At 34.4% G+C, this 24,774-nt stretch overlaps 3 protein-coding genes across 3 annotated transcripts; 1 reads left to right on the top strand and 2 right to left on the bottom strand.

Annotated features, from left to right (window-relative positions):
* The first annotated feature begins 1,139 nt into the window (after positions 1-1,139).
* LOC109788211 (pentatricopeptide repeat-containing protein At1g80270, mitochondrial) lies at positions 1,140-5,126 on the top strand. Its single transcript, XM_020346893.3, has 3 exons — positions 1,140-1,317; positions 1,638-2,211; positions 2,705-5,126. The coding sequence occupies exons 1-3, from the start codon at positions 1,283-1,285 to the stop codon at positions 3,962-3,964; spliced, it is 1,869 nt and encodes a 622-aa protein (XP_020202482.1). The 5' UTR covers positions 1,140-1,282; the 3' UTR covers positions 3,965-5,126.
* A 794-nt stretch (positions 5,127-5,920) lies between these two features.
* LOC109788222 (uncharacterized) lies at positions 5,921-7,430 on the bottom strand. Its single transcript, XM_020346901.3, has one exon. It carries the CDS (start codon positions 7,236-7,238, stop codon positions 6,294-6,296), a length of 945 nt encoding a protein of 314 aa, XP_020202490.1. The 5' UTR covers positions 7,239-7,430; the 3' UTR covers positions 5,921-6,293.
* A 15,698-nt stretch (positions 7,431-23,128) lies between these two features.
* On the bottom strand, positions 23,129-24,400 carry LOC109788224 (cytosolic sulfotransferase 15). Its single transcript, XM_020346904.3, has one exon. The coding sequence runs from the start codon at positions 24,319-24,321 to the stop codon at positions 23,293-23,295; it is 1,029 nt and encodes a 342-aa protein (XP_020202493.1). The 5' UTR covers positions 24,322-24,400; the 3' UTR covers positions 23,129-23,292.
* Positions 24,401-24,774: the final 374 nt, after the last annotated feature.

The raw sequence follows: 24,774 nt of genomic DNA, 5'->3' as shown, positions 1-24,774 counted from the left end.
AGGTATTACAACTAAAAAGTGGTTATTTAAAGAGGGAGGATTGGAAATTGAATATCTTTGAAGTAGTAAAAAAGAGAATAAATAAATTAATAAAAGATAATGAAAGAGAAAATGATTTAAAGGTAGTTATAGGGATGAATTAGTAAAAAAATTGTGTGCACTAAAATAAGGTAAAGTTTATTTCTTAGATGTTAATTGTTTATTTCTTAATATGATTAATAAAATAATTCTTTTATTGTATTATTAAAGATAAAATAAGAGAAAAATAATTATGATTCATAACTTAGCTAATTATTTATTAAACATCATATACTAAAACGTGATATATTTAAACACATTTGTGTGATTGATACATGTGTTTTAAACTTTGAAAGTTTGTAACATGAATTTGACATATCTGATTCAAAATAACTATGATTAGATTCAATATTTATAATAATGATTTAATATAATTAGTGATTTGATAATTTGGTTCCTCTAAAATAAAAAGTACACTTATTTTAAAGGATAAAGTGTAATGATAATTATTAATTATTATATTTTGAAATATATATATTACGTCAATTTTATTTTATAAGAATGAAATATCAAATCATCTTGGATTAATATAAAATTTTGTATATATGATCTAAGAGTAAAGAACTTTTAATTTAACGGTTGAATTTACAAAATTCACATTTAATATAAAGTTATTAAGTGATATAATACTTAATAAAAATTATACCGATATTATTATAACTCTCCCTCTATATATATATATATATATGAGAAGGGTTCAAATGATACTGATATAATTTTTACTAAGTATTATACCGCTCAATAATTTTATATGAAATGTGAATTTTGTAACTTTTACCAAGTATTATTTGTTGAATATTACATTGATATCGTTTGAACCCTCCTATATATATATTATACATATAATTAATTATAATTAGAATAAATTTTTTTTATAATTAGATAAAAAAAACACCGTGAATCAACTTTAAGAGGAAATAAGTTATTAAAAAATAATTATATATTTAATTTTTCAAAATTTTGAAAATAACTTATTTTCATAAAAAAAAAATTATATACAAATTTAAATTATTCACAGGCAGATTAATTTTACACAAATACTGCTTAAAGTTGAAAGAATAGTCGATTTTCGAAGCACACTTATATCTTGTAAGTTCATGCTGTGTTATGTTTGAGAACTTGCTTGAGTTGAGCTTAAAGTTGAAAATGAGAAGAGGAACGTTCCACCAATGATCGTTAGGGTTTGGTGGCATCATCATTCTTCATGTCTTTCCTGCGCCGATGTGTTTACCCTATCAAGTATCTACCTTTTCTCTTTCCCCTCCATTTTGACTTCCATTTTCATGCATTTGCATATATTCATTGCTTGTATTTCTATTTCATATAAACCTAAATTCATAAATACTGTTATCTCTAATCATTGTCAGTTTATGTTGTCCTTTGATATATACTTGAATCCCCCTCTTTTTTTTTTTTTTTTTTTTTTTTATTATTCTACTTCTATATGGCATAATAGAAATAAAATGTTGGTAAAAAAAAAATTGCTTTAATTTTGTGGTGAAAATTTCAGATTTTCAGCCATGTATAATATACAGTTGTTATTGTTCCCTTATTCTTAGGAAACAAGGACATGGCGTGGAGCTTTCAGGATTATTATTATGTGGGATAAAACATGATACCCTGAGTTATTTCAGTGGTGAAAACCTTGGTGGGTGTTATCCTGCTCTGTTAGGTGCAAAATGGCTTTGTTTAAGAGAGAAAAGTTACCATACTTCGCCCGTTGTTGGAAAATTCTTTCTGGGTAGTCGTGGGTTGTCTTCACATGTTAGTGAAAGAAGTTGCAATGAAAATGTTTTGAAAGAAAAATTTCGGGAACTTGAGAAAACCCTCTCAGCTAAGCTTACTGAGGATATTACCATGGAGGAAGAAGTCGATCAGGAATCTAATCCAGAACCTAGACGCCTTGATGATCCTTTGTCGGAATCTGAGAATGACCTTTACCTTAGCTATCGTGAGCCTTTAAGAAGAAAGGCTTCTTTGGAATTGTTAAGAACCATTATGGACAGTCCAGCCTGCTACATTCCCAGTATTGTGAAAAGATTTGTTGAAGCAGAGGAGGATTTGAGCCATTTAGAGGCTTCAAAGATTGTATTTATTCTCTGGAAGCATCACATGTATTACAAGGCATTGCAGGTGCTTTCACTTATTTCTCTTAGGTCTCTTAGCATGTTTTCTTTGAATTTTATGAGTGGATTCATAATGGTAATTGGTTAATCAAAATGCTAGTGTGAGGTTTTGTTCTTCTATTGTACTTTTAAATGTGTATATATATTTAAATGACAAACTATTGGTGTCAAGTGTCTTCTTGGAGTTCAGTATGCTATTAGAATACCGAATTGGTTTGTGCGCTTCTTGGTTCAGAGGTTCCAGAGACCAGCTGTATCCAATGAAGCTGTATTTTATTTTTAATATGCTGTATTTGATTTAATACACCAAATACATGCTTTTGCCCAACAAGTTATTGAAATAAATGGTTTGACTTGATATTGTAGCTTCGATGAGTAATGTGTTTTCTAGGGTTACTGCTTCATGCAATGGTTCACTGCTGTACTTAATAAAATAAGCCTTTCTTCCTAGTCTATATTACCTATGTTTGAACTTCCATCTATTGTTATCTTTTTTGCAGATGTCGGAATGGTTGCAGACCACTAAACAATTTGAGCCCACTGAAAATGACTATGCTTCGCATCTTGATTTAATAGCCAAGGTCCAGGGAGTTGATGTTGCAGAGAAGTACATGGAGAATGTTCCAGACTCTTTCAGAGGTGAATTATTGTACAGAATTCTATTAGTAAACTGTGTCCGTGCTGGCAACCGGGGAAAATCAGAGGCAGTTTTTGAAAAAATGAGAACTTTAGGTTTTCCAATCACTATCTATACTTTGAATCAGATGATCATTCTGTACAAGAAGTGTGACAGAAGAAAGATACCCGGTATATTATCATTTATGAATAAGGAAAATTTGACTCCATCACATCTTACATACAGGATCCTGATAAATACCAGAGGTGAAACTGGGGACATAATAGGGATGGAAAAGTTAATTGAGGATATGAAGTCTCATGATTTGCAGCCTGATATTTATTTCCTGACAGACTTGGTTAGATGGTATATTTCCGAGGGATTGAAAGATAAAGCAATTGCTATATTTAAAGAAATTGGAGAAGGAAACTCACATGAATGCATTAGGGCACGCAATAAACTGTTATCTCTCTATGCTTCACTTGACATGGCTAATGATGTAAGTAGAATTTGGAACCATTGCAAGTCATACCCCACAATGCTGGAGTGTGAAGCTGCTATAGGAGCATGGGGCAAATTGGGCCAAGTTGAGGAAGCCGAAGCAGTATTTGAAATGGCGATGCAAAAATTTAAGGGCCTCTCATCCAGGCTGTTTTCTGAACTTCTGAGAGTTTATGCTCTGAATAACCAGATATCTAAAGGTAAGGAATTTATTGAGCGAATGAGACATTTTAGATGTTGGTCTGGTCCACTGGTTTGGGATGGACTAGTGAGATTCTATGTGGAAGCTGGGGATGTAGGGAAGGCAGCTTCAATTTTAAGTAAGGCAGCCGAAAGGCAAAGTGGGGGCGCAGTAAAGCCATTATTCAACTCTTACATGGTTGTGATGGAACAATATGCAAATTGTGGAGATGTATATAATACTGAGAAGTGGTTCCATAGAATGAAGCAGTGTGGATACACTGGTCGTCTTAGGCCATTTCAGATTCTGATCCAGGCTTATTTAAAGGCTAAAACTCCTGCTTATGGACTCAGAGAAAGAATGAAGGCTGAAAATGTATCCCCAAATAAAGAATTCAGCATACAGCTGTCAAAAATTGATGCACTAAAGAGGGAGATGTTGCTGAAGATGTCTTCCACTTGATGCCTCCATAGTATTTTTCTCACCTGAGCTCTTTTTGAAGAGAACCAAGTAAGATGCTCTTAATAAATGTGTTGGGGGAAAAGAAGAGTGGATGGCTTTGCCTGTACTCAAATTACAAACCAGACATGAGCATTGCTGACTTTACTTTGGATCATTAGGTACAACTTTTTCATGACAAATGGACCAGTTCTACATTCAACAAAGATACAACCCTTTAGTAGAGATTTTTCCTTAGTTTTGGACACAACTCCTATGAAGGTGTTATCGTGTTAGTATTATCATGGCTTTTATTGCTGGATAGGTTACCAACTAGAATGGCTCTACATTGGCGGAACATTGTCCTTAATGTGCAAGAAACCAAATGTGTTTTATGCAACTTGGCTCGTGAAGTTACATGCCACTTATTTCTCTTGTTCTTTGTCCTTTAATGTTAGGTTTGCTTTCTATGCTTGGAATGGTTTTCAGGTCGTTTCGCTGTCCATGGGAGCTGCACATTATTTGCTGTCCATGGGAGCTGCACATTATTTGCACAATATGGCAGCAAGAAAATAACATAATCTTCTAACTAGCTTCCTTTGACTTTCTACAAATGATGGATTCCATAAAATTCCTGTCTTGGATATGGTTGAGAGCAAAGTCAGATAATCCAAATATTGCAATGATAGATTGGCGCCCCAACCCTTTGGAAAGCATAACTCGATAATACCAATATAATTTTTTGCATTTGCAGCTTTTCTCTGATTGCCTTCATGATGGTTTGAGGTTCCGAGTTTTCTACACGATTGTATTGATGTCAGCATGGAGTAACACATCACACGAACACGGACATCTACAGTAAACAGAGGCAGTGATTCATTCCTCCATACAAAGTTGACTGTTATTCGACATGATTTTTTTTGAACTCTATTTTGATAGATTGTTTGGTTGGAATACTAAAGTAGACAAATTGGCACGTCCGTACAGATTAGATCCATAGATACCTTTGGGTCTAAGTTCTTCGGTGAATTACTAGGTGGGGTTCAATATTCTGCTGTGGAGTTGGAGCCCTACTGCAATATTCTGTTGTATTTTCAATGTGACGTTGTGTCAAATTTGCGTTCTGTTAGTGTTTTCACACTTGTGTTTAGCACTTGCCAGTTTAATAAAGTATGCATTTTTTAAACACGTTCTTTTGACAAATTTAGTGCTAGGAGTTGCCATTTTCTGCCATTTCAGGTTTTGGGTTCAATTTTGACTCGACCCCAATCCAAATTGCTTTAAATATCTTTTCAGCTAGTTGGGGCTTAGCTATAAGTTCGTTATCCTCTCTTGGTGAATAAATTCTAGAGTCCGCATGAGAAATCAGTTTAACACTTGAATACGGGGGAAAAGGTAACATTTTCAGCTTACGAATTTTATCAGTTATCTAGTATGGACTTTTTGCTTGGAGCTTCAACAACTGTCGCCAATATATAGTTAACAGTTAATTAATACAGTAACACTTGTAGATTGGGCTGCAACATTCAGCATTCAGTTTGTGACTTTTTAAGAAAATGCTGTTTAAAATCAACAAAAGAAAATTGAAACCAAAATGGAGATGGAGTTACACCGATCGTTTAAGTGCCTTTCTTAATGAAAAAACTGATCCTCTGTACAATCGTTGTAGTGGCGCAAAACCATACATCTCTCCACTTGTTCATATCAGACACTTTTCATACAGGTCTATAATTATAATGCATCCCCTTCTATTTTCTAAGGATATTTCTGCCCTTACTTTTGCAATAAAATGTTGCATCCTCGTAATTTTCCTCCCTGGCATTGACTCTAATGATGCAACAATTGACGAACTCAACCCCATTACAAACAGAAAAACAATCTGTGGACACCTAGACCATAACCCCAGCACCCGAAGTTAAAATAACCCAGAAACAAATCTTCCAAGGAAGAAGAAAACACTCCTCAGTCAAACAAATAAACTATACAATCATAAACTCCTTCAACCATATTAAAGAAAAGAAAAAAAAAATGATATACAACATGAAAAAGGACCAAGCATTACTCATTATTTAGCATCATATAGAAAGGCAAGACTAAACCAACAAAAGGACTTTCACCTCATGGTTCAGCTCACAAAAATCAATCAGAACTTAGGAAGTTCCGTCTATACCAAAGTTTAAAGAAATCAAAAAAATTACAGCAACCATTATCATTACCATTATCTCACAAGCCAGATATTACTTGGCTCACAAACTCGAGTCAATCACTAAAGAAACTCACTCGCAGCATTACAGCACTGCAAGTAGTGAATAAGTGACTGACTCCTTATACTGCAATTGAAAACCTTAATTCATTACCCATCTTCTTCTGCAAAATCGAGAACCTGACAAACATCTTTCTCATCAATGCTGAAAAAAGGCTTCTTCCCTACCAACTCCGCAACTCTTTTGGCAGCCCCAGAGTCTCTGGGGCTATCATTCACACACTTAACCGTCCTAATCTTTGGAAGCACTGCCACCGCTGTGGTCGTCGCCGTGGCAGTGGCCATAGTTTCCTCTTCTCCCCCATTCTTGGGAATCTCCCACCTCTTCTTAACCCTAACCTCACTCCCTCCCTCAGGCAAAGACCTCTTCTTCACATCACAACAGCTATTATACCTACTCGCCACCACCCTCCCCTGCCTCAACAACCCCTTCTTGTTACTCTCACACACCGCTTTCACTTTCTCCCTCTCAAACAACTTCCTCGCCTGAGCCTGACCCACCAACGCCGCTTCATCTTTCTTCTTCACTCTCCCAACCGTTTTCGCCCTCGCTTCCTCCTCGATCTCCGGAAGCTTCCAGAAGCACGACTTCCGCCGACTCTGCACGGTCGCCGGCGTCGCCGCAATCTCCGCCGGTCCCAGACTCATCCCACGCCGCCAACTATTGTTATTATTGTTGTTATTACTGATCTTCACCTTCGCCTTCGGCGTTTCCTCGGGCTTCCTCGAAACGACGGCGTTGGGGCGCGGCTCCATGAACTTGGCCGGCACCACCCTTCCGACGAGGCGCTTGGCGCGCTTGGCCTTCTCGAGGCGGAGCGCGTCGAGGCGCGTGGTGAGGCGCGTGATCTCGCGCTGGATGGCTTCGATCTCGGCGTCGATGGAGGTTTTCTTGGAGGAGTGATTGGGTGCGGGCGGGCTGAGGTTTTCCTTGGTGCAGTCGGAAGAGGACCAAGAAGTGTTGATGGGGAGGAAGGGGTCGTGGTCGTCGAATGCGGCGTTGTTCCACACTTGAAGCTGCGTGGCGTTGTTCATGTTTTGTTGAATGTTGAAGGACGAGGTTGAAGGTTTTGGAATCTGATTCTTGTTCTTGTTTTGGAATGGGGAATTATTTGTATTTTGAGATAATGTGACCGTTGGGGATGGGGATGGGGAAGGAAGAAATCAAATTAGACGTTGGGGGGAAGTGGGGAAGGAGAAGCGCTCCATCGTGGCCGTTGGATGGGAAAACGGCTCCTCATACACGCTCCGATACGATTTAAAGAAAATTTAATTATGTAATTGAGAAATTTTCATGTTTTTTTTTACAGTATTTTATTTTATTCTCCATAAGTGCATGGTATAATGTCTCATGAAAGAAATTATTAACTAGTTCAATACTATAAATTTTTTATAATTTCAACTAATTAATTAATATACGATGTAATAACCTGTTTTGATTCTTATGTGGTACGACATAGATATTAGTAACAAAAAAATATTTAATTTAAAACTACATGCTTGTAAATATGAGAAACGTGTATTATATTATATCTATACTAATATATAAAATGAATATCTTTTTCGGTAATTATCTTGGTCTCCACTTTTTCTTACTATTATACCCTTTTATTTTAAAAAATTAGAAAGAATATTTTTAATCAAATTTAAAAACTTCAAACTAATAAATCTATACTAATATATAAAAGGGATATCATTGTTAATAACTATTTTTGGTTTTTATTTTTATACGGATCATTTTATCATTTATTTATTTTTTAATAATTATTTTTTTATGAGTAACTTTTCATTTTTTTCATTTTTTTATTTTTTTTAATACAATGCAGGCACGTAGTGCCTTTTTTCTACTAGATAAATAATACAATCGTATAAATAATTTTACAAGAAAACATATCTTATAGAAAAGAATAGAGGAACAAATATGCGCGAACTATTTTTGTTCCTTTCGATTCGTATAAACATATCTATACTAATATATAAAAGGGATACCCTTTTCGGTAACTACTTTGGTCTTCACTTTTTCTGACTATTATACCATTTTATTTTAAAAAATTTAAAAAAATATTTTTAATCAAATTTAAAAACTTTAAACTAATAAATCTATACTAATATATAAAGGGGATATCATTGTTAATAATTATTTTTGGTTTTTATTTTTATATGGATCATTTTATCCTTTATTTATTTTTTAATAATTATTTTTTTATGAGTAACTTTTCATTTTTTTTTCATTTTTTCATTTTTTTTAATACAATGCAGGCACGTAGTGCCTTTTTTCTACTAGATAAATAATACAATTGTATAAATAATTTTACAATAAAACATATCTGATAGAAAAGAATGGAGGAACAAATATGCACGAACTATTTTTGTTCCTTTCCATTCGTATAAAGATATCCCCTTTGCATGAATTATCCAATACGAAGTGTCTCGGTCCCACTAGATAAATAATACAATCGTATAAATAATTTTACATTACTTATTACTATTATACTTTGAATGTAAAAAAAAATCTTATATCTTCTAAAATTTCTAATATTTGTCTATGTATAATTATTAGAGACACGAAGTGCCTCGACTCGTCTAGTGTATATAAAGATAAACTACATAAATATATGCAATATAAATATAGTAATTAATTAAATGTAAATCATACAACCTAAGTTGTCAATTAAACAATTATTACTATCTATGTAAATCCACCTTTATTAGGTAGTCAACAAAACATCCTGCTCCAAGTTACTGAATGACTTCTACTACAACACTCCATACCTATCCGTGTCTTGCTTTCATATCATGTATGATTATTACAATCCAAATCACATAGAAACACGCAAGGATAAGCAAGAATGTCACACTTACATCCCATATCCAACAACACAAGGCATCATCACATGTAAAAAAAAAAAATTCATTTTTTTTATAGTTTTATTTTATTCTAAATAATTGCATAGTACAATGTCTCATGTAAAAAATTATTAGCTAGTTCAATACTATCAAATGTGTATAATTTCAACTAATTAGTTTATATAAAATGTAATGATCTGTCTTGATTTTTACGTTGTCTAAATACAGTTACTAGTGGCAAAAAATATCTAGGCCTTTTGGCCTTAATAAATTAAAATAAATAAATATTTTCATAAATAAAAATAGTTTAGAGAAAATTTTATCGAAATAAATTATTTTGGCCACATGGACATATATAAGGAAAACGTCAATGTGTTGGACGACAACTAATTACAAGGAAAACGTCAACTCCCTTGACATTTTCTTCCTTGTTCGAAGTCGTCTATGGAGGTGACGACTTGTGTTCAACGTGTTCACAAGTTTAAGGTTTTAAAGGTTAAAGATTTAGGATTTGGGCTGTAGTGTTTTCGGTTTATTGAGTTGAAGGTTTAATGTTTAGTATTAGGTTATAGGTTTTAAAAGTTTGGTGTTAGGGTTTAATGCTATAAATTTTAGGGTTGAGAAAATAAGGGTGAATGTCTAAGGTTTAATTTTATGGTTTATATAGTTGAATGGTTAAGGTTTAATGTTAGGTTTAATTTTCTTTTAATCATAATTACTACCAATGCACAATTCTCGATATAAATTAGCAAGTACGATTAATCTCCAACTTAGTTGACCACATTGGTCTAAATCAGTTAGCATTACCAAATATCGCATCGATATTAATGTTGAAGACTTGTAAGAGAAAAACATACTCTTAAGCAATTGTAAAATATAAGCTCGAGTATATTGTTCCATTTGTTACACACTCTACATATGTATGAAAACATTAAAAAAGTATTGATTAACCAAAATTATCTTCAACCATCCACCTTTAATTGCATTTGGTGGTGGTGTAATTCCTAATAAATCTTGAACAAGTGGAATCCATCTATACGTCGAACAATCAGTAATTGGGTCTCCATGTACCTTAAGACCAAACAAAATTGAAACATCTTCTAAAGTAATTGTACACTTCCCAAATGTCATGTGGAAAATGTGTGTTTTGAGTCTCCATTGCTCAACTAGTGCTGAAATTAAGTGGTGGTCAATAAAAAAGTATGACATCTCTGTCACTCCGAGCATTCTTGCTCGTGCAAAAAAGGTCTAACTTCGTCAGGAATTGACCCATCTTGATGGTCGCTTTTGGTAGCTCTTCTAATACAAAAAACTCTATTAGATTGACCATTCCATACGTGCTCAAAAACATACAACTGATTGCATACTCAATAATGAATCATCAATGGGTCCCAGATTAACTTTTTGACGAGGCATTATGAAATTATAGTTATTAACTATATAGTATCCACAATTGGTAAATCAAAATTAAAAACTAAAATGACAAATAAATATTAATTTGGTATATATACACACAATTATCAAATATAAAGTCAAATCTATAAATTAATCAACTTCATTATACACAATCAAGAAGTGCACGCGTAAAATCGAAATAATAAATATTTAAGCCCCTAAATAATGAAAAATCAATTAAACCCTAAATAAAATAATTTTATCCTCCTTCATGAAGATCAAATAATTAAAACCATAGAAACAAAAAAAAAATTTAAACTTCAATTTAATTTACAAAAAAAATAATTTCATATAAATTAAATTATATAACACATAACAAAAAAATTCATTCCAAATCAAAACTACAACTAATCACTCTTCTATTTCTCAACATCAACATCAAAAAATTAAAACCATGCAAAATTACAACTATTCACTCTTCTATTTCAAAAAACACTTAGAAAATCTAAACTCCTAAAAGTTTGAATCATCAACAACATCAACAATTTTTCACATAATAAAATCTAAAACCTACAAATATACATGAAAAAAAACAAAATATTATTATTATTATAAAATTTTACAAAAAAAAAACACACCTCACTAATCTCCTCCTCCTTCTCTAAAACAAAACTAAAATTTGAATCATTATCATCAACAAATTTTTCATATAAAAAAAATCTAAAACATAAAATTATACATGGAAAAATAAAAAATATTAATATTAAAAAAAAAAAAATTACCTTCTCCTTCTTCACCACTTTCTTCAAACAACTCTCATTTTCTTTTTTGTCACTTTCTCCTCTCCTTCTCTTCTCTTCTCTCACACTCAGCCATGCTAACATTTTCTATTTCACTGATCATTCATGGAAGCTTGCAAGGCTTCACTTGTAGTGACAGTTTTTGGCATGCATGCAAGTCGTCAACATCGGTGATGTTTTGCGGCTTTCCATGTGGCAGAAACAATTTACTTTGATAAATTATTTTCCAAATAATTTATTCTAAAAATTAGTTTTTTATTTTATTTTATTCAAGTTAAAAAGCCAAATATCTAACTTAAGACTATAGGTTTACAAATACGAGAAACATGTACTACATTACATGTATACAAAGATAAACTACATAAATATATGCAATATAAATACATTAATCCAATAAATGTAAACCATGCAACCTAAGTTACCAGTCAAGAAACTACTACTATCTATAAAAGTCTACCCTCATTAGGTAGTCAACAAAACATCCAGCTCCAATGCCACTACATGACCTCCACTACAACACTTAACACATATCTCTGTCCTACTTTCATACCACGTATGATCATCACAGTTCAAACCACATGGAAATATGCAAGGGTAAGTTAGAGTAAAAAGAAATAACATATATACAACATAAGAATGTAACATCTACATCCCATCTCTAGCTACACAACATAAGACATCACATTACACAACATATATCAACACAATAACTTAGTTTCAACACAACATTTCATCATAGATCAACACAGCCTATGAACAACACAATCATCTCAACACATCATATGCTCAACACAACAACTATATGCACTATCACGTATTTCAACTTGGAGATATCCTACAACATAGGATGAGCAATTTAAGTGGCTTGATCCTACCGAATTGACAACACATGGTGATCTTTTTGGACTTCTTAGATCAACAACGTATTGGATATAAATCCACAACACAACTCATTTTGTCAAGTGTCGCCACTTAAACAAGGAAGTATAGTACTATTGTCAGGGTAAAATAGTTGGATATAGGCCTACACAACATTAGTTATCTTAACTAAGACTCCTATGGGATTAACCCACTAACTACCTTCCAAATACTAAGCACTTCCGATACTCAATTAGGAACTAAGTTTTTGACTTTGTACTTTACTTAATTGGTCACTTGTAATTAGTGTAGCTTGACTTGACTCTTATATTGTGATTGCTTCACTGTAGACACCAGATTTTATCTGGGATGTCAAGACTAAGGACAAAGGATTGCTAGAATGACATGAGCGACCCTCAAGGACCCAATAGAGCGCCTAAATGGACCAGGACAATACTAGAAGGCCCAAGAACCTTAAAACCCTAGTTTTAGGCTCAGAACGACCATTCCCAAACCCAAAACGGTCGTTCCTAGCTGAAAAAATAGCCTATAATCCTAGTTGGGAACAAGTCATTCCAAAGGTCCATTTCATGTGTAAATTCATGGGCCAAAATGACTGTTCCAAGCCTGGTAATAGTCATTTCATGCCCTCAAAAGTCTATTTAAGCGTTTCTAAGGCACGTTCTTCCACAAAAACTATTTAGTCGACCTAATTCTAATAGAAACTCTCTCTCCTCCTTCTCTGTACTTTCTTGAGTGTTTGTGAGGCTTTTGTAAAGGTTGCCAAAATGCACCTTTTGTATCAAGATTTGAAGTCTCTTTTATAAAATCTTGCTTCGAAGGTATTTTCATCAAAATCTCTCTCTTTCTCTCTCTCTCTCTCTATTATTTATATAATTGTTTAATTCATAATATTATTGCCATCATGTAGACATCAATTATGTTAATAGCTAATAAAAGGGATAAATGTTTAATTATTGTTCATTATTATGCTAAATTTGTCATAGGATGTTGTCGGTTGCCTAATACCTTCTCCTCACGTAACTGACTCCCAAACCTTATTCTGACCATGAAGGCCACAATTAATTTTCAAAAAACCTTTTTCCTTTTTATGATGTTTTCAGAAAAAATCAGTGACGACTCTTTAGAACCTTTTTTTTTTCAAAAAAACATTGGTGAATGATTAGTCTGGTCCCTAGTCATTCCTAAACCGATGATATTTTCAAAACAAGGTCAAAACCATCTATGGGTAAGATCAGGATTTTTTGGGTTTCGAAAGATGACGACCCCACTAGGGAAGGTTAAAAAGGGTCAAGCCCATTAAATGACAAATTTAGCAAAATAAAAACAATAATTCAAATATTTACCCCTTTTATTATTTTTTTTGTAAATATTTATCTATTTGTTTATCTTGTTTGTAAATATTTATTTGTTTATTTTAGTGTGACTTTAATATCTATTGTTTGTTTAAATTCTGCACTTTGTTTGAAATAAAAATGTACATAAACAATTGCACACAATAGTTCCCCCTACACTCGAGGGCTAAAGCGGATAGCCATAAGTAGTGGTTGATGTACGACTAACCCAAGTGATGGCCTTGAGCTTGTAGGTCATTGTCAGAAGTTACACTTAAGGTGATAATCAATTACTTTAGCTCGAAATACTATTACGGATCCTAGAGTATGTCAGGTGACAACGATAGAGATAATGTGTTCCTATAATGGGGGCACCTTGGGGTTAAAGATCGGTGTGAACAATTAAAACCACCTTATACCACACACCTTTCTTTGTAGGGACCTCAACCTATGAATTTGAACATGACTGTTCGTGGGTGTACGTTTTATGAGCATATGTGTGTTGCATTTGCTTGTTTACATTATTTGTTTTTAATAGGAGTGGATTGCAATTTTAAAACAAGCAAACAAATAATAAAAAATAAAAAATAAAAATAAATAAAGAAATTAATACCCCTTTGTGCATTCTTAGGCCATTATTCTATTAACATCATATAGGTAGATTTTTTAGTAAAAAAATGAATAAAAAAACCCTATCTTTACCATGCATCATCTCTCCTTAGATAACAAAAACATGATGAGGTATAGGCAAAAAAAATGTCATACATTTTTAGGTGAAGACACCCAATTTCATCCGGACCTAAAAGACAAGGAAATGAACATCTGTTATGAAGGGAAGAAGCTCCTAAAGCATGAAGACAACACGACATGACAACAAGGAAACTTGAAGTCCAAAAAAGTTCATTTTAGTAGCCCAGAACGGCCTGTTTAAAAATCGGAATGGGCCGTTCCCAAGTTAGAACCGGTCGTTCCTAAACCGGAACAGGCCGTTCCAAGATACTAAAAGACTCAAAAACCCTAATTGAGAACGGGTCAAAACGGGCCGTTCCAATGCAGTTCGTTATGAGACACGTTTAAATCTGGAACGGACTGTTCTGACATGAGAAAGGGCCGTTCTAGGTTCAAAATTAACTCATAACTGAATGATCTAGAATGGGCCATTTCGATCTGGAATGGGCCGTTCTGGTCAGGTCTGACGTTTATAAATAGTAGACTCAGACACTATTCTCGGGGTCAGAAAAATTCATCTAGGGCACCAGATATCATGAAATTTCTCTTTCTTCCCCCATTTGTACTTCTTGAGATCTGTTAGGCATTTTTGTAGTGTGAAAGGTAGCCAAAAGGTTCCTTGAAAGTTTTAAATTTGAAGATTTAACAAGAAGCTTCATTACGAGGTTATGACAGATGGTGACTCTGCTAAGAAGCTTAAAAAGGGTCAAGCCCAAATAAATGATGAAATTAGTACAATAAGAATAATAGTTCAAATATCTATTCCCCTTTTACTTTGTTTATTTTATTTGTTTGGCTTTAATATCTACATGTTTGTTCAAATTCTATATATGTTTGAAATAACAACTGTACACAAACCATAGCATATAACGGTACCCCGATACTCGGGGGCATGAGGGTATTAAACATAGGGAGTGTTTGACGTACAACCGGCCCATGTTTGGCCTTGGAGCGTACGAGCCTTGTCAGAAATCACACTCAAGGTGATAACTAGTTACTCTAGCCTGAAATACTGCGATAGACCTTAGAGTTTTCCAGGTGATGGCAACAAAGATACTAGATCCCTATAATGGGGGCACCTTGGGAGCCTTTAAGACCGATGAGAATAGAATTGTCCTATACAAAGCACTTTTTTTGACAGGGACCCCAGACCATGAATTTATACTGCTCGTGGATTTGTTTGCTTGAGCATATGTTTGTTGCATAGTTATTTGTTTAAACCATTCGCCTGCCATTTTGTCGTAATCCCCTTTTTCCTAAAAAAAATATAAAAATATATAGTCAAGCTTTTGTATGCTATACATATATTAGAACTAGTGAGGAATGGCCGACAAAAAAAATCAGTGCAACCTCTGTCATATCATAAAATTTTACGAAAAGGGACACCGATGATGACCTACCTTCGTACAGATCAATATAACCTTTGTCATATCGTGAAATATTACGAAAAGGAGCACCTACCTTCACAAGGACAAGCATCATCTTGTCAGGAATCTTCTTTGGTAGATCTATAAGAAAGTGTAATAGAAATCCGTTGTTATCCCTCGAAGGTGGCTTTTCAACACTCCGTACTCACAAGGATCCAGAAGAGAAGGGCTATGGAGTCACTGGAAGAAAGAAACCACGAACTAAATGAAGAACTCAGGAAGCTCAAGGAGCAAATGGCTCGAATATGAGAGACCATGAGCAAGCTCCAGCACGATGACAACAGTGCTAGTCACATAGCTAGGTGACGCTTCCAAGGACCACCTGAATTCCTTGGAAGAGAGGCTAAGAGCGATGGAGGGTCATAGCTTTGACATCCAGGAGGCTGCAGAAATGTGCTTGGTGTAGGATATCCAATTCTTGCCTAAGTTCAAAAGCCTCAACTTCCATAAGTACACTAGATCCAGCTACCCCAAAAGGCACCTAACGATGTACTGTCGGAAGATGGCCGCCCATGTAAGCAACGAGAAGCTCCTAATACACTACTTTCAGGAAAGCTTATCAAATGCGGCCCTCAATTGGTACATGTGGCTGGAAGGAGGAAGAATCCAGACATGGAAGCAGCTCGCCGACGCCTTTCTTCGATGATATAAATACAATATGGACCTCATCCTCGACAGATACGACTTGCAGGGATTAAGCAAGAAGGGGGAAGAACCTTTCAAGGCTTACGCACAAAGGTGGAGGGAGCTAGCCACACAAGTAGAGTCCTTGCTTTCCGAAAAGGAGATGGTGACTTTATTCTTCAACTCTTTAAGCAAACCCTATTATGATAAGATGATAGGAAATACTTCGACCCTTTTCGTCGATATAGTCATCATAGGTGAAAGAGTTGAACAAGGCTTGAAGAGCGGGAGAATAGGAAAGGATCCGGTGAACTATGACTCCAAGAAATCCTACGGGGAGAAAAAGGAGGAGGGGGTCAATGCGGTCACCATGACAACCAACCCCCTAAAGAACCGAGGTGCACCACAGGCCGAGTCGTGGAGAGAGAAGACGGTGGACAAAATTCCTACCACCTATACGACATTGTTTCCTCAACTCTTAGAGGTTTCCATGCTGGTACGAATTCCACCGTTGAAAAGATTTAGCCCCTCTTACCCTTCATGGTACAACCCTGAGGAGCATTGCGATTATCACTCTGGCTCCTTGGGACATTCCATGGAGCGATGCAAGGCCTTGCAACTTTGAGTGCAAGGCCTAATAGACGTCGGGTGGTTAAAGTTTAACATCAACACACCCAGCATCGACAAGCAGCCGCTCCCTAAGTAGAAGATTAATTAAAGGCCAAGAGGTGGTGATGTTGGAATGCTGCCGGAGTAGGGGTCTCGTTAGGATTTTTTCTTTTCGTCTATTTGTTTTCTACTTATTCACCCGCAACTCCTGCTCAACGTTGTGGGTTTCCACAATAAAAGGGGCATGTAACATTTTTTTCTTTTAATAATGAAACATATTTTTTTTTTCGTAAACCTCGCCCACATTTTTTTTTCTTTTCTCATCCGTTTATTTATTCACTTCCCATGCATTAAATCGAAACTTAAATACAGCACCTAAAGGAACATGGCTAAAGGGAACGAAGTGGAACAAAATCCTAGCTCGTGTGATGCATCACTCGAATGTGAGGAGGATCTGTCCCCCGAAATGCGCAGATTCATGGACCAAGAAGATCGTATAATTCAGCCCTATCAAGAGGAAGTTGAGAAGATTAAATTGTGGAAAGAAGAGGATAGAAAGGAGATATCGATCTACACGAAGATGACAAAGGAGGTCAGGGACCAATTGATCGACCTTTGAAAGAATACGTCGATATCTTCACTTGGTCTTATCACGACATGCCCGGATTGGACTGAGAAATCGTTGAACATAAGTTGCCCATAAAAGATGGAATCTTTTTGGTAAAGCAAAAGCTTCGAAGGGTCAAACCCGAGTGGTCCCTTAAAATAAAGGAAGAAGTCCAAAAATAACTAGACACCGGGTTTTTGGTCGTATCCCGGTACCCTGAATGGCTCTCGAATATAGTGCCTGTGCTAAAGAAGAACGGGAAGGTGCAGGTCTACGTGGACTATCAAGACCTGAACCGAGCCAGTCCTAAAGATGACTTCCTACTACCGCACATTGACGTACTCGTAGACAACACGTCTACAAACACTATTTTCTCATTCAAGGACGGTTATTCGGGATATAACCAGATCAAGATGGCCATCAAGGATCAAGAGAAGACTTCTTTCATCACTCCCTAGGGCACGTTCTGTTATCAAGTAATGCCTTTAGGCTTGAGAAATGCTAGAGCAACCTATCAGGTGGCGATGGTAATTTTATTCCATGACATGATCCATAAGGAGGTAGAGGTGTATGTAGATGACATGATCGTTAAGTCAAAAGACGAAAATGATCATCTTATCCACCTAAGATAAACCCTACTAAATGTACTTTTAGAGTCCGATCGAGAAAGCTCCTCAAGTTCGTTGTCAGTGAAAAAGGAATAGAAGTGGATCTAGACAAAGCCAATGCCATAATAGAAATGTCTCCCCCAAGGATAGAAAAAGAGGTTAGGGGATTTCTTGGAAGGGTGAATTACATGCAAAAGTTGTCATTGTACGATATTTGATTTTCGATAAATTGTATGTTGATACATGTTGTAGAACCAGTGAAATTGGTGAACATGAGTAGATGTATGATTTATATCACATGTTGTATGAAATATAAAGACTATAGTTCTATGTATGTTGATTGGATATGACATATGTAGATGCTTGTATGGTGTTGGATGATGATGAGCATATGCGTATGTTGTATATATGTATGATGTTGTTGATATTTATATATGGACCATATGTGATGTATATAGATGATGTATGGTGAAGTGTGGATGATGAAAATGGAGTATAACACTAAGGCATGTTGGCTAACTTGGGAATTAAGGAGAGAAAATTGATTTTGAAAATTGAAAATCTCACATAGGAAATCTTGGAGTAGTGCTCATATATTGGAAAACCCTTCTTAAGTAGGTGTGTCTCTTGGAATGGGTTTTGAGGTGTGTTCATGTCTCCTTTAGGTCCTTATTTAGTGGTTGAGTAAGGTAGGAGGTGGAAGGCTATAACCTTTAACCAAGTACCTGGAAAGATTGTCTGGTTCCTTAAGGATGACCAATGGATTAACTTCACAGGTGACTTGGTAATGCATGCCAAGATTGTGGAACACCTATACTCAATTGTACAACTTCTAATAGTGGAATCGAAGTTTAATAGTTTAAGTGACGAAATTTGAGAAACCAGAGGAGGGATTGTTATCCTATTTTGCTGTGATCGAGCCAGTGTTTGGGTGCGAAAAAAATTGGGTATTTTGGTAAGGTGCAGTCATTTAGACTACTCATGTTGTTAGGAGATCTCCGTAGTTGAATGCTTGATGACGCATTATTTGAGGTGTATACATATGATGTATGGTGTAGTGCGTTCAAATGCATTATTGGATATCTTGTTCAACATGATTTGGATGAAATATATGTTGACTTGAGAGTATTTGACTTTCATATGTGTTTTTGGTTTGATGTTGTATGTTATAGAATATTCACTACAAAAAAAATGCTATTTAGTGGGGGTTATTTTACGGGGGTTTTAAAAACCTACTCAAATTAACATGACTTGCGGAATTTTTGAGAAACGCTTAAAATTCTAAATATATTGGCGGTTTCTATATTTTTTTGAGGAGGTTTATGCCCTCCTAAATTCATATACAATTTTTCGCGGAAAAAATTTCACCATTTTCCCTCTTTTACTTTTCCCCAATTTTTTTCACCCAATCCCTCCTTCAATCACTCTTTCGCTCACTGAGTTTCGCATCCATCAACCATTTCGTGCTTCAACCCTCTCTTCTCTCTCGCCCTCAAAATCCCCTTCCTTCTTCCTCAGGTACCATTTTCTCTTTCTCTTTTCCATTAGGTTTTCATTTCGGATCTCTCATTCCACGTCTTTCGCACTTTATTCCGCATGCTGGATCCGGTTTCCTTTGTCATGAAGAATTGACTTAAATTAATCTGATTTCATCGCGTCGCTGGTTCAATCGATGTTCAATGTGCTCGTATCATGTATGAAGGTTACACGAATAAGATACTAGTCTTCGTATTCTGTTTATTTTTCCGGAATTGCGTTTTCTAAGTTATTTGCCTGACTTCGATTGGTGACTAACTTCACAACTCAATCAATCCATTGCTATAGCCTATAGTATTGACTTTGTGTCCTGGTTACACGAATAAGATGCTAGTCTTCTATTTATTTTTTAAATTTTTTTTCTTTTAATAAAGGTTTGATGATAGTATTTACTGTTGCCTTATATTTCCAATCCAGAAGACTCTAGATTTCACGAGGTATTTGTTTCTTTGGGCTAATTTCAACAGGTTAACATGTTTTCTGTGGGAATATTTGTTGAGCTAGAGGATGAGAGAGCTCCATGAATTCACAGCTCAGGTAACATTTTGTCATGTATTTTACTATTTTATAAAAAGTTAAAACTGCGAAGAGTGATTTCAGTAATGAATTCTCTATTTTTCTCTTTGTTTGTTGTTTTCACAAATTCCACATTTCAATATTCTTAACTTTGTTATTGATTTGCATGCATATTAAAGGAACAAATTGAAGTTGGTCTGACCCAAAGCACTACAGATGAATCTGAAATTTCTCATAATGATGTTGTTGGTAGAGCGTTTGGGCCAGAACACTCTGGGAGAGTGAGATGCTTGGGTATGGGGGCAGCTCCTACTAATACATTTCGTAATACTAGACTTCGAATTAGTGATTTGAGCCTTTCTTCATTCCAATGTTGCTTCATCATCATCATGTTCTAACCAGTGCAAACAAAAGTTCAATCTTTTGGAATCCCAACTACAAGGAACCTTGAATGCGCTTAAGGCCTATATGATAATGAAGGAAGGAAAAATTCCTGACGAATTGGCTAGTTTCTTTCTTTCACAGGTAAGTATTATGACTTATTATTTGGTGATTGAATGTAATATTGGATGTGATTGCATAGGCTTAGGTTACTTGTTTTTTCTTTCTCTTATTTGTTGCTTCAACACCATATAGAAGTGACAATTTTATTCAATTTTATTTCTTAAGATACTTATTAGTTTGATCTTGGAGATTGCACTTGAATTATGGAATTATATATTAGGACCAAATTACACTTCCTTTATCTCTAAATTGTACTGATACTAATTTATTTTTCTTATTTCAGCCTAGTGACGTTGGAAGTGAACCTGAATCGGCGTTAGAAGAGGATCATCTGGTGGTAGCAACTTGAATAGCCAGTCTAATATTTAGACCTAGTTTCTTATATTGTAGACTGCTTTAGGTTATCAATGTTGAATTTATAAAGTGTTGTAAAAACTTAATTTCTTTTGGTTATATATTGTGGTGTTGTATTTGTTGTCAACTTGGACTTCTGAATTAGCTTTGATTGTTTACTCTTTTGTAGTTATGTAACTTTCATTACTATCAATCCATTGTCCATTACTATTATGGATGGAGCAGAAATTTGAATTTAAATTGTCCACTCAATGTGGTCTTGTTGTCACAGATATCAAATATTTGATTACCGTTGTCTTTTATGTTGTTATTGTCTTTTTTATTTGACATCTTGTTGTCTATATTATGGGTACGTTTATTGATAGTTTGTATTCCCATTAATTTCTTTTTTTTCTTATAAAAAAGTTAATATTATCCAATGGAATTTGGATTATGTTATGAGTACCTCCTTAAAAAAATAAAATATATTGTGAAATTAAAAAAAAAAACATCATTCAAATTGAGGAGGTCAAAAACCCCTGCTAAACAAAACGCTGCAGAATGGAAAAGGTAGCGGAGATTGGTAAAAATCGCCGTATAATGCTAGTGGCGAACGTAACTGCAGCGTTTTTATAAAACGCCATCACTTATTTTGAGAGAGGCGAAAACCGCCGCAATATGAAAAAAAAATTGCCGCAAAATGACAAATTTCTTGTAATGATTTTCTATACTTACATATTTTTTGAACTTTAACTTACCATTTTGTTACTATGTTGATTTGGATTACAGTAATCATATATTGTATAAAGTAGATTATGTTCATGCTTGAGGAATTGTTACTGATAAATGATGTGAATTTTTGTTGATGTCAATGCTACTTTAAGTAGCTCGTATTATGACATAAGATTATTTTGAAATTTTTTTATAATGCATATAATTTGTCTATTAGTATGTGTTTTACTTTTTATATTTACGTTCTATATGAGGTGAAGAGCTTGGAACTTGTTATGCAAATAGTTTTATATTGACGTGTAATGAACAAGATATATATGAAAATCGAATTCTATAAAATATGAACAACTTTTATATTGACGTTCTGTATAAGTTAAATTTAAAAATAATGCATAGTATACTAGAAAAATAATGAATTATATAAAAAAGTTATTTTCATTTTTAAATACATGTATCGCTTTCGTAAACGTAATTGACAGTACTTGTACATATTGTTATTACTTAACATAATTTTTAATAATTAAAATTATTCAAATTTTATTTAATTTTAACTATGTCAAATGATAGATTTTAAATAAAGTTTTTATTTTATATGTTGATAATGAAATGTTAGAAATACTTCATTATATACCTTTGATCAATAATGTCTTAATAAAAAATAAAATGAAATTTGATAAATTGTATTAAACTAATAAAATATAAATTTCATTTTAAACTTTTATGTTTTTTTTCTTCACTTCGTAGACTTAGGAAGTAGGTAATGGGTGTGAATACGAATATGAAACATGTATAAGGCTTGTGTTGTTGTTGTTGTTATTTTAGTTTTTTTTTTTTTAATTTAAATTTTGGTATGAAAATGGGTATTATATACTATCTACCTAAATTCTATCCATTGTCACCCCTTCTTCTTCACAAAAAATATATATTTTTATTAATAATATTTTAAAGAAATTTAAAATATATTAATTATTTGGTAAATCATGCATTAGAATATTATAAACAAATACGTAATATTTTCTTAAAAAAAAACCTTATCCTACTTATCAACACTTTCTCTTTTTTCTCTAAACCTTTCATTTAGCCTTTATTTATTTTCACCAATTAATGTCATTCTTATAGCTTTCTTTTTATTTATTTTTTCTTGTTGTATACAATTTCATTTTCTTATCTCCTATGTTTTATATAAGGTGAAGAGCTGGCAACTTGCTATGCAAATAGGATTGAAAAGAATATTAAACAAAATTTATTATTTTAATTTGATAAATAACTTTGTATTTTAAAAAGTTAACAAAATAAACTTTAAATAAAATTATAACAATCTTAATAAATTATTTTTATTAATTTAAAAGAATCTCATTTTAAAATTTGTTCGGATATCTAAATAAATGTTCAGTTGCTCTTATCTTAAAGAAGATAACAATGCCTGAAAGATAAATATCCACATCTTTATCTTGAATTTGAGGCTATTATTGATTTTCATGATAGGCCAACATATATACTCTTATGTTTTCAACATGCACCACTAACATACACCATTAGCAGGAAAAGCTTATTCAAGCAAATACTCATATTCAACATCCACCACAACATGCACCACTAGCAGCTTGTACTAAGAGTTCATTCTAAATGACAAACCAGACCCACCTAACTTCTCTTCTATGACTTTGGTTAATTTCTCTGCCATTGAAGGAGAGAGATAATTAACCCAATCTCCTACTTCACCCTTCCTGAAATAATACTTATTTTCAACGGTCGTGGCACATGTCCCATGCTTGTTTACCTCCAACTCCTTCATTTTCTCAAAGCTACACAACTTGGTTATGCCCTCAATCACACCACTGCTTTCTTCCTCCAATGTGAAAGGACAACCCAAGAATTCAGCCACCCTTTTGAGGTGAAAATTGACATCTTCTATGAGATCCTCATACATCAAGAAGAGAACTTTGTTTGGACTCTCTACGCTCTCCTTCCAATAGCCAAGCATGTGAGTCCAAAATGGGCCAAAAACAGACACCCCTTTGCAATACATTTCAAAAGCCTCCTCTAGTGGCAATGTGGGCAATGACCCTGGCTTGGTTTTGTCGGCAAAAATCCAAAAAGAGACAAAAGTGTCAAAAGGGTTTCTACATATGTAGATCACCTTGCAATTGGACTCTTTGATTGAACTAGGCAACGAAGCAAATGGAACATGGGTGCCAAAAATTCTTGGCTCATGCATGTTGGATAGATCAGGAACCTTGTCATCATGGTTAGCATAAACTGTGAACTCGAAAAAGGGGACAAGGTCATGGGGGTTGGAAGTGAGAAGAGGGTGGTTCTTGGTGAAACAAGAGAAGTGGTGGCGGTTCATAGTGGCAAAAGTTAGGGCCTTCAACCATGTGGTGCCTGATTTTGGCACAGTGGCCACAAGGACATCACTATCCTTGGCTTGGAAGTGCTTTTGAAAAGTGATTATGGCTTGGATTTGACGTGATGAGCACCAAAAGCCTTGGAATAGATACACGTAGGGTGTTCTCCAACCTCTCTCTCTTGGAAGGGAGAGAAGTAGCTCCTTGGTGGCTTGGCTTAGTTTCTCATCTTCTTCAATTGCTTCATCCACACCACTTGGTTGGAGTTTTGGTAACTTGGTTGGAGCCATTGGAAAAGAGTGATGAGAAGTGATGGTAGTTTAGGTTTAGATAAGTATGATAAATATATGGTGGCATGACGCTTTGGCTGTCGCGTTATTTATAGCAAAAATCTTACTATAAGATAGCTGGTTCAAGTAGAACAAAATAAAATAATCATTCTTATTTAAACCTGACAAAATGCACAGATGTTGACAGAAAAATGATTCACTAATATGTTGGACTCACATAACAGTATTTTGGATGTGAAACATTAATTTTCGACATTTTTACGGAGGAAAATGATCGGTCGACATCAAATTCTAGTAGATATAGCCATGGAGATAATTTTAGGGAGAATTGTAAGTATGAAAAAGATAATACGACACGATTACAAGAAAGATAAATATTCATATATGAAGGAATGTCTAATATGCAGAGATATCTACATACCATTATTCTTTTATATTGGGTAAATAAAATTA

The sequence above is a fragment of the Cajanus cajan genome, chromosome 10 (genome assembly GCF_000230855.2).
Source record: "Cajanus cajan strain Asha chromosome 10, NIPB_CcT2T_4, whole genome shotgun sequence".
In the NCBI taxonomy this organism is placed as follows: Eukaryota; Viridiplantae; Streptophyta; class Magnoliopsida; order Fabales; family Fabaceae; genus Cajanus; species Cajanus cajan.
The sequence above is the reverse complement of the archived record's forward strand: the minus strand, read 5'-3'. Positions and strand labels throughout refer to the sequence as shown.

Coding starts and splice junctions, on each gene's coding strand:
- LOC109788224 (XM_020346904.3), bottom strand. CDS start 24,321: ATGGCTCCAACCAAGTTACCAAAACTCCAACCAAGTGGTGTGGATGAA.
- LOC109788222 (XM_020346901.3), bottom strand. CDS start 7,238: ATGAACAACGCCACGCAGCTTCAAGTGTGGAACAACGCCGCATTCGAC.
- LOC109788211 (XM_020346893.3), top strand. CDS start 1,283: ATGTCTTTCCTGCGCCGATGTGTTTACCCTATCAA. Junction 1,318..1,637: donor CGATGTGTTTACCCTATCAA/GTATCTACCTTT, acceptor CCTTATTCTTAG/GAAACAAGGACATGGCGTGG. Junction 2,212..2,704: donor TGTATTACAAGGCATTGCAG/GTGCTTTCACTT, acceptor TCTTTTTTGCAG/ATGTCGGAATGGTTGCAGAC.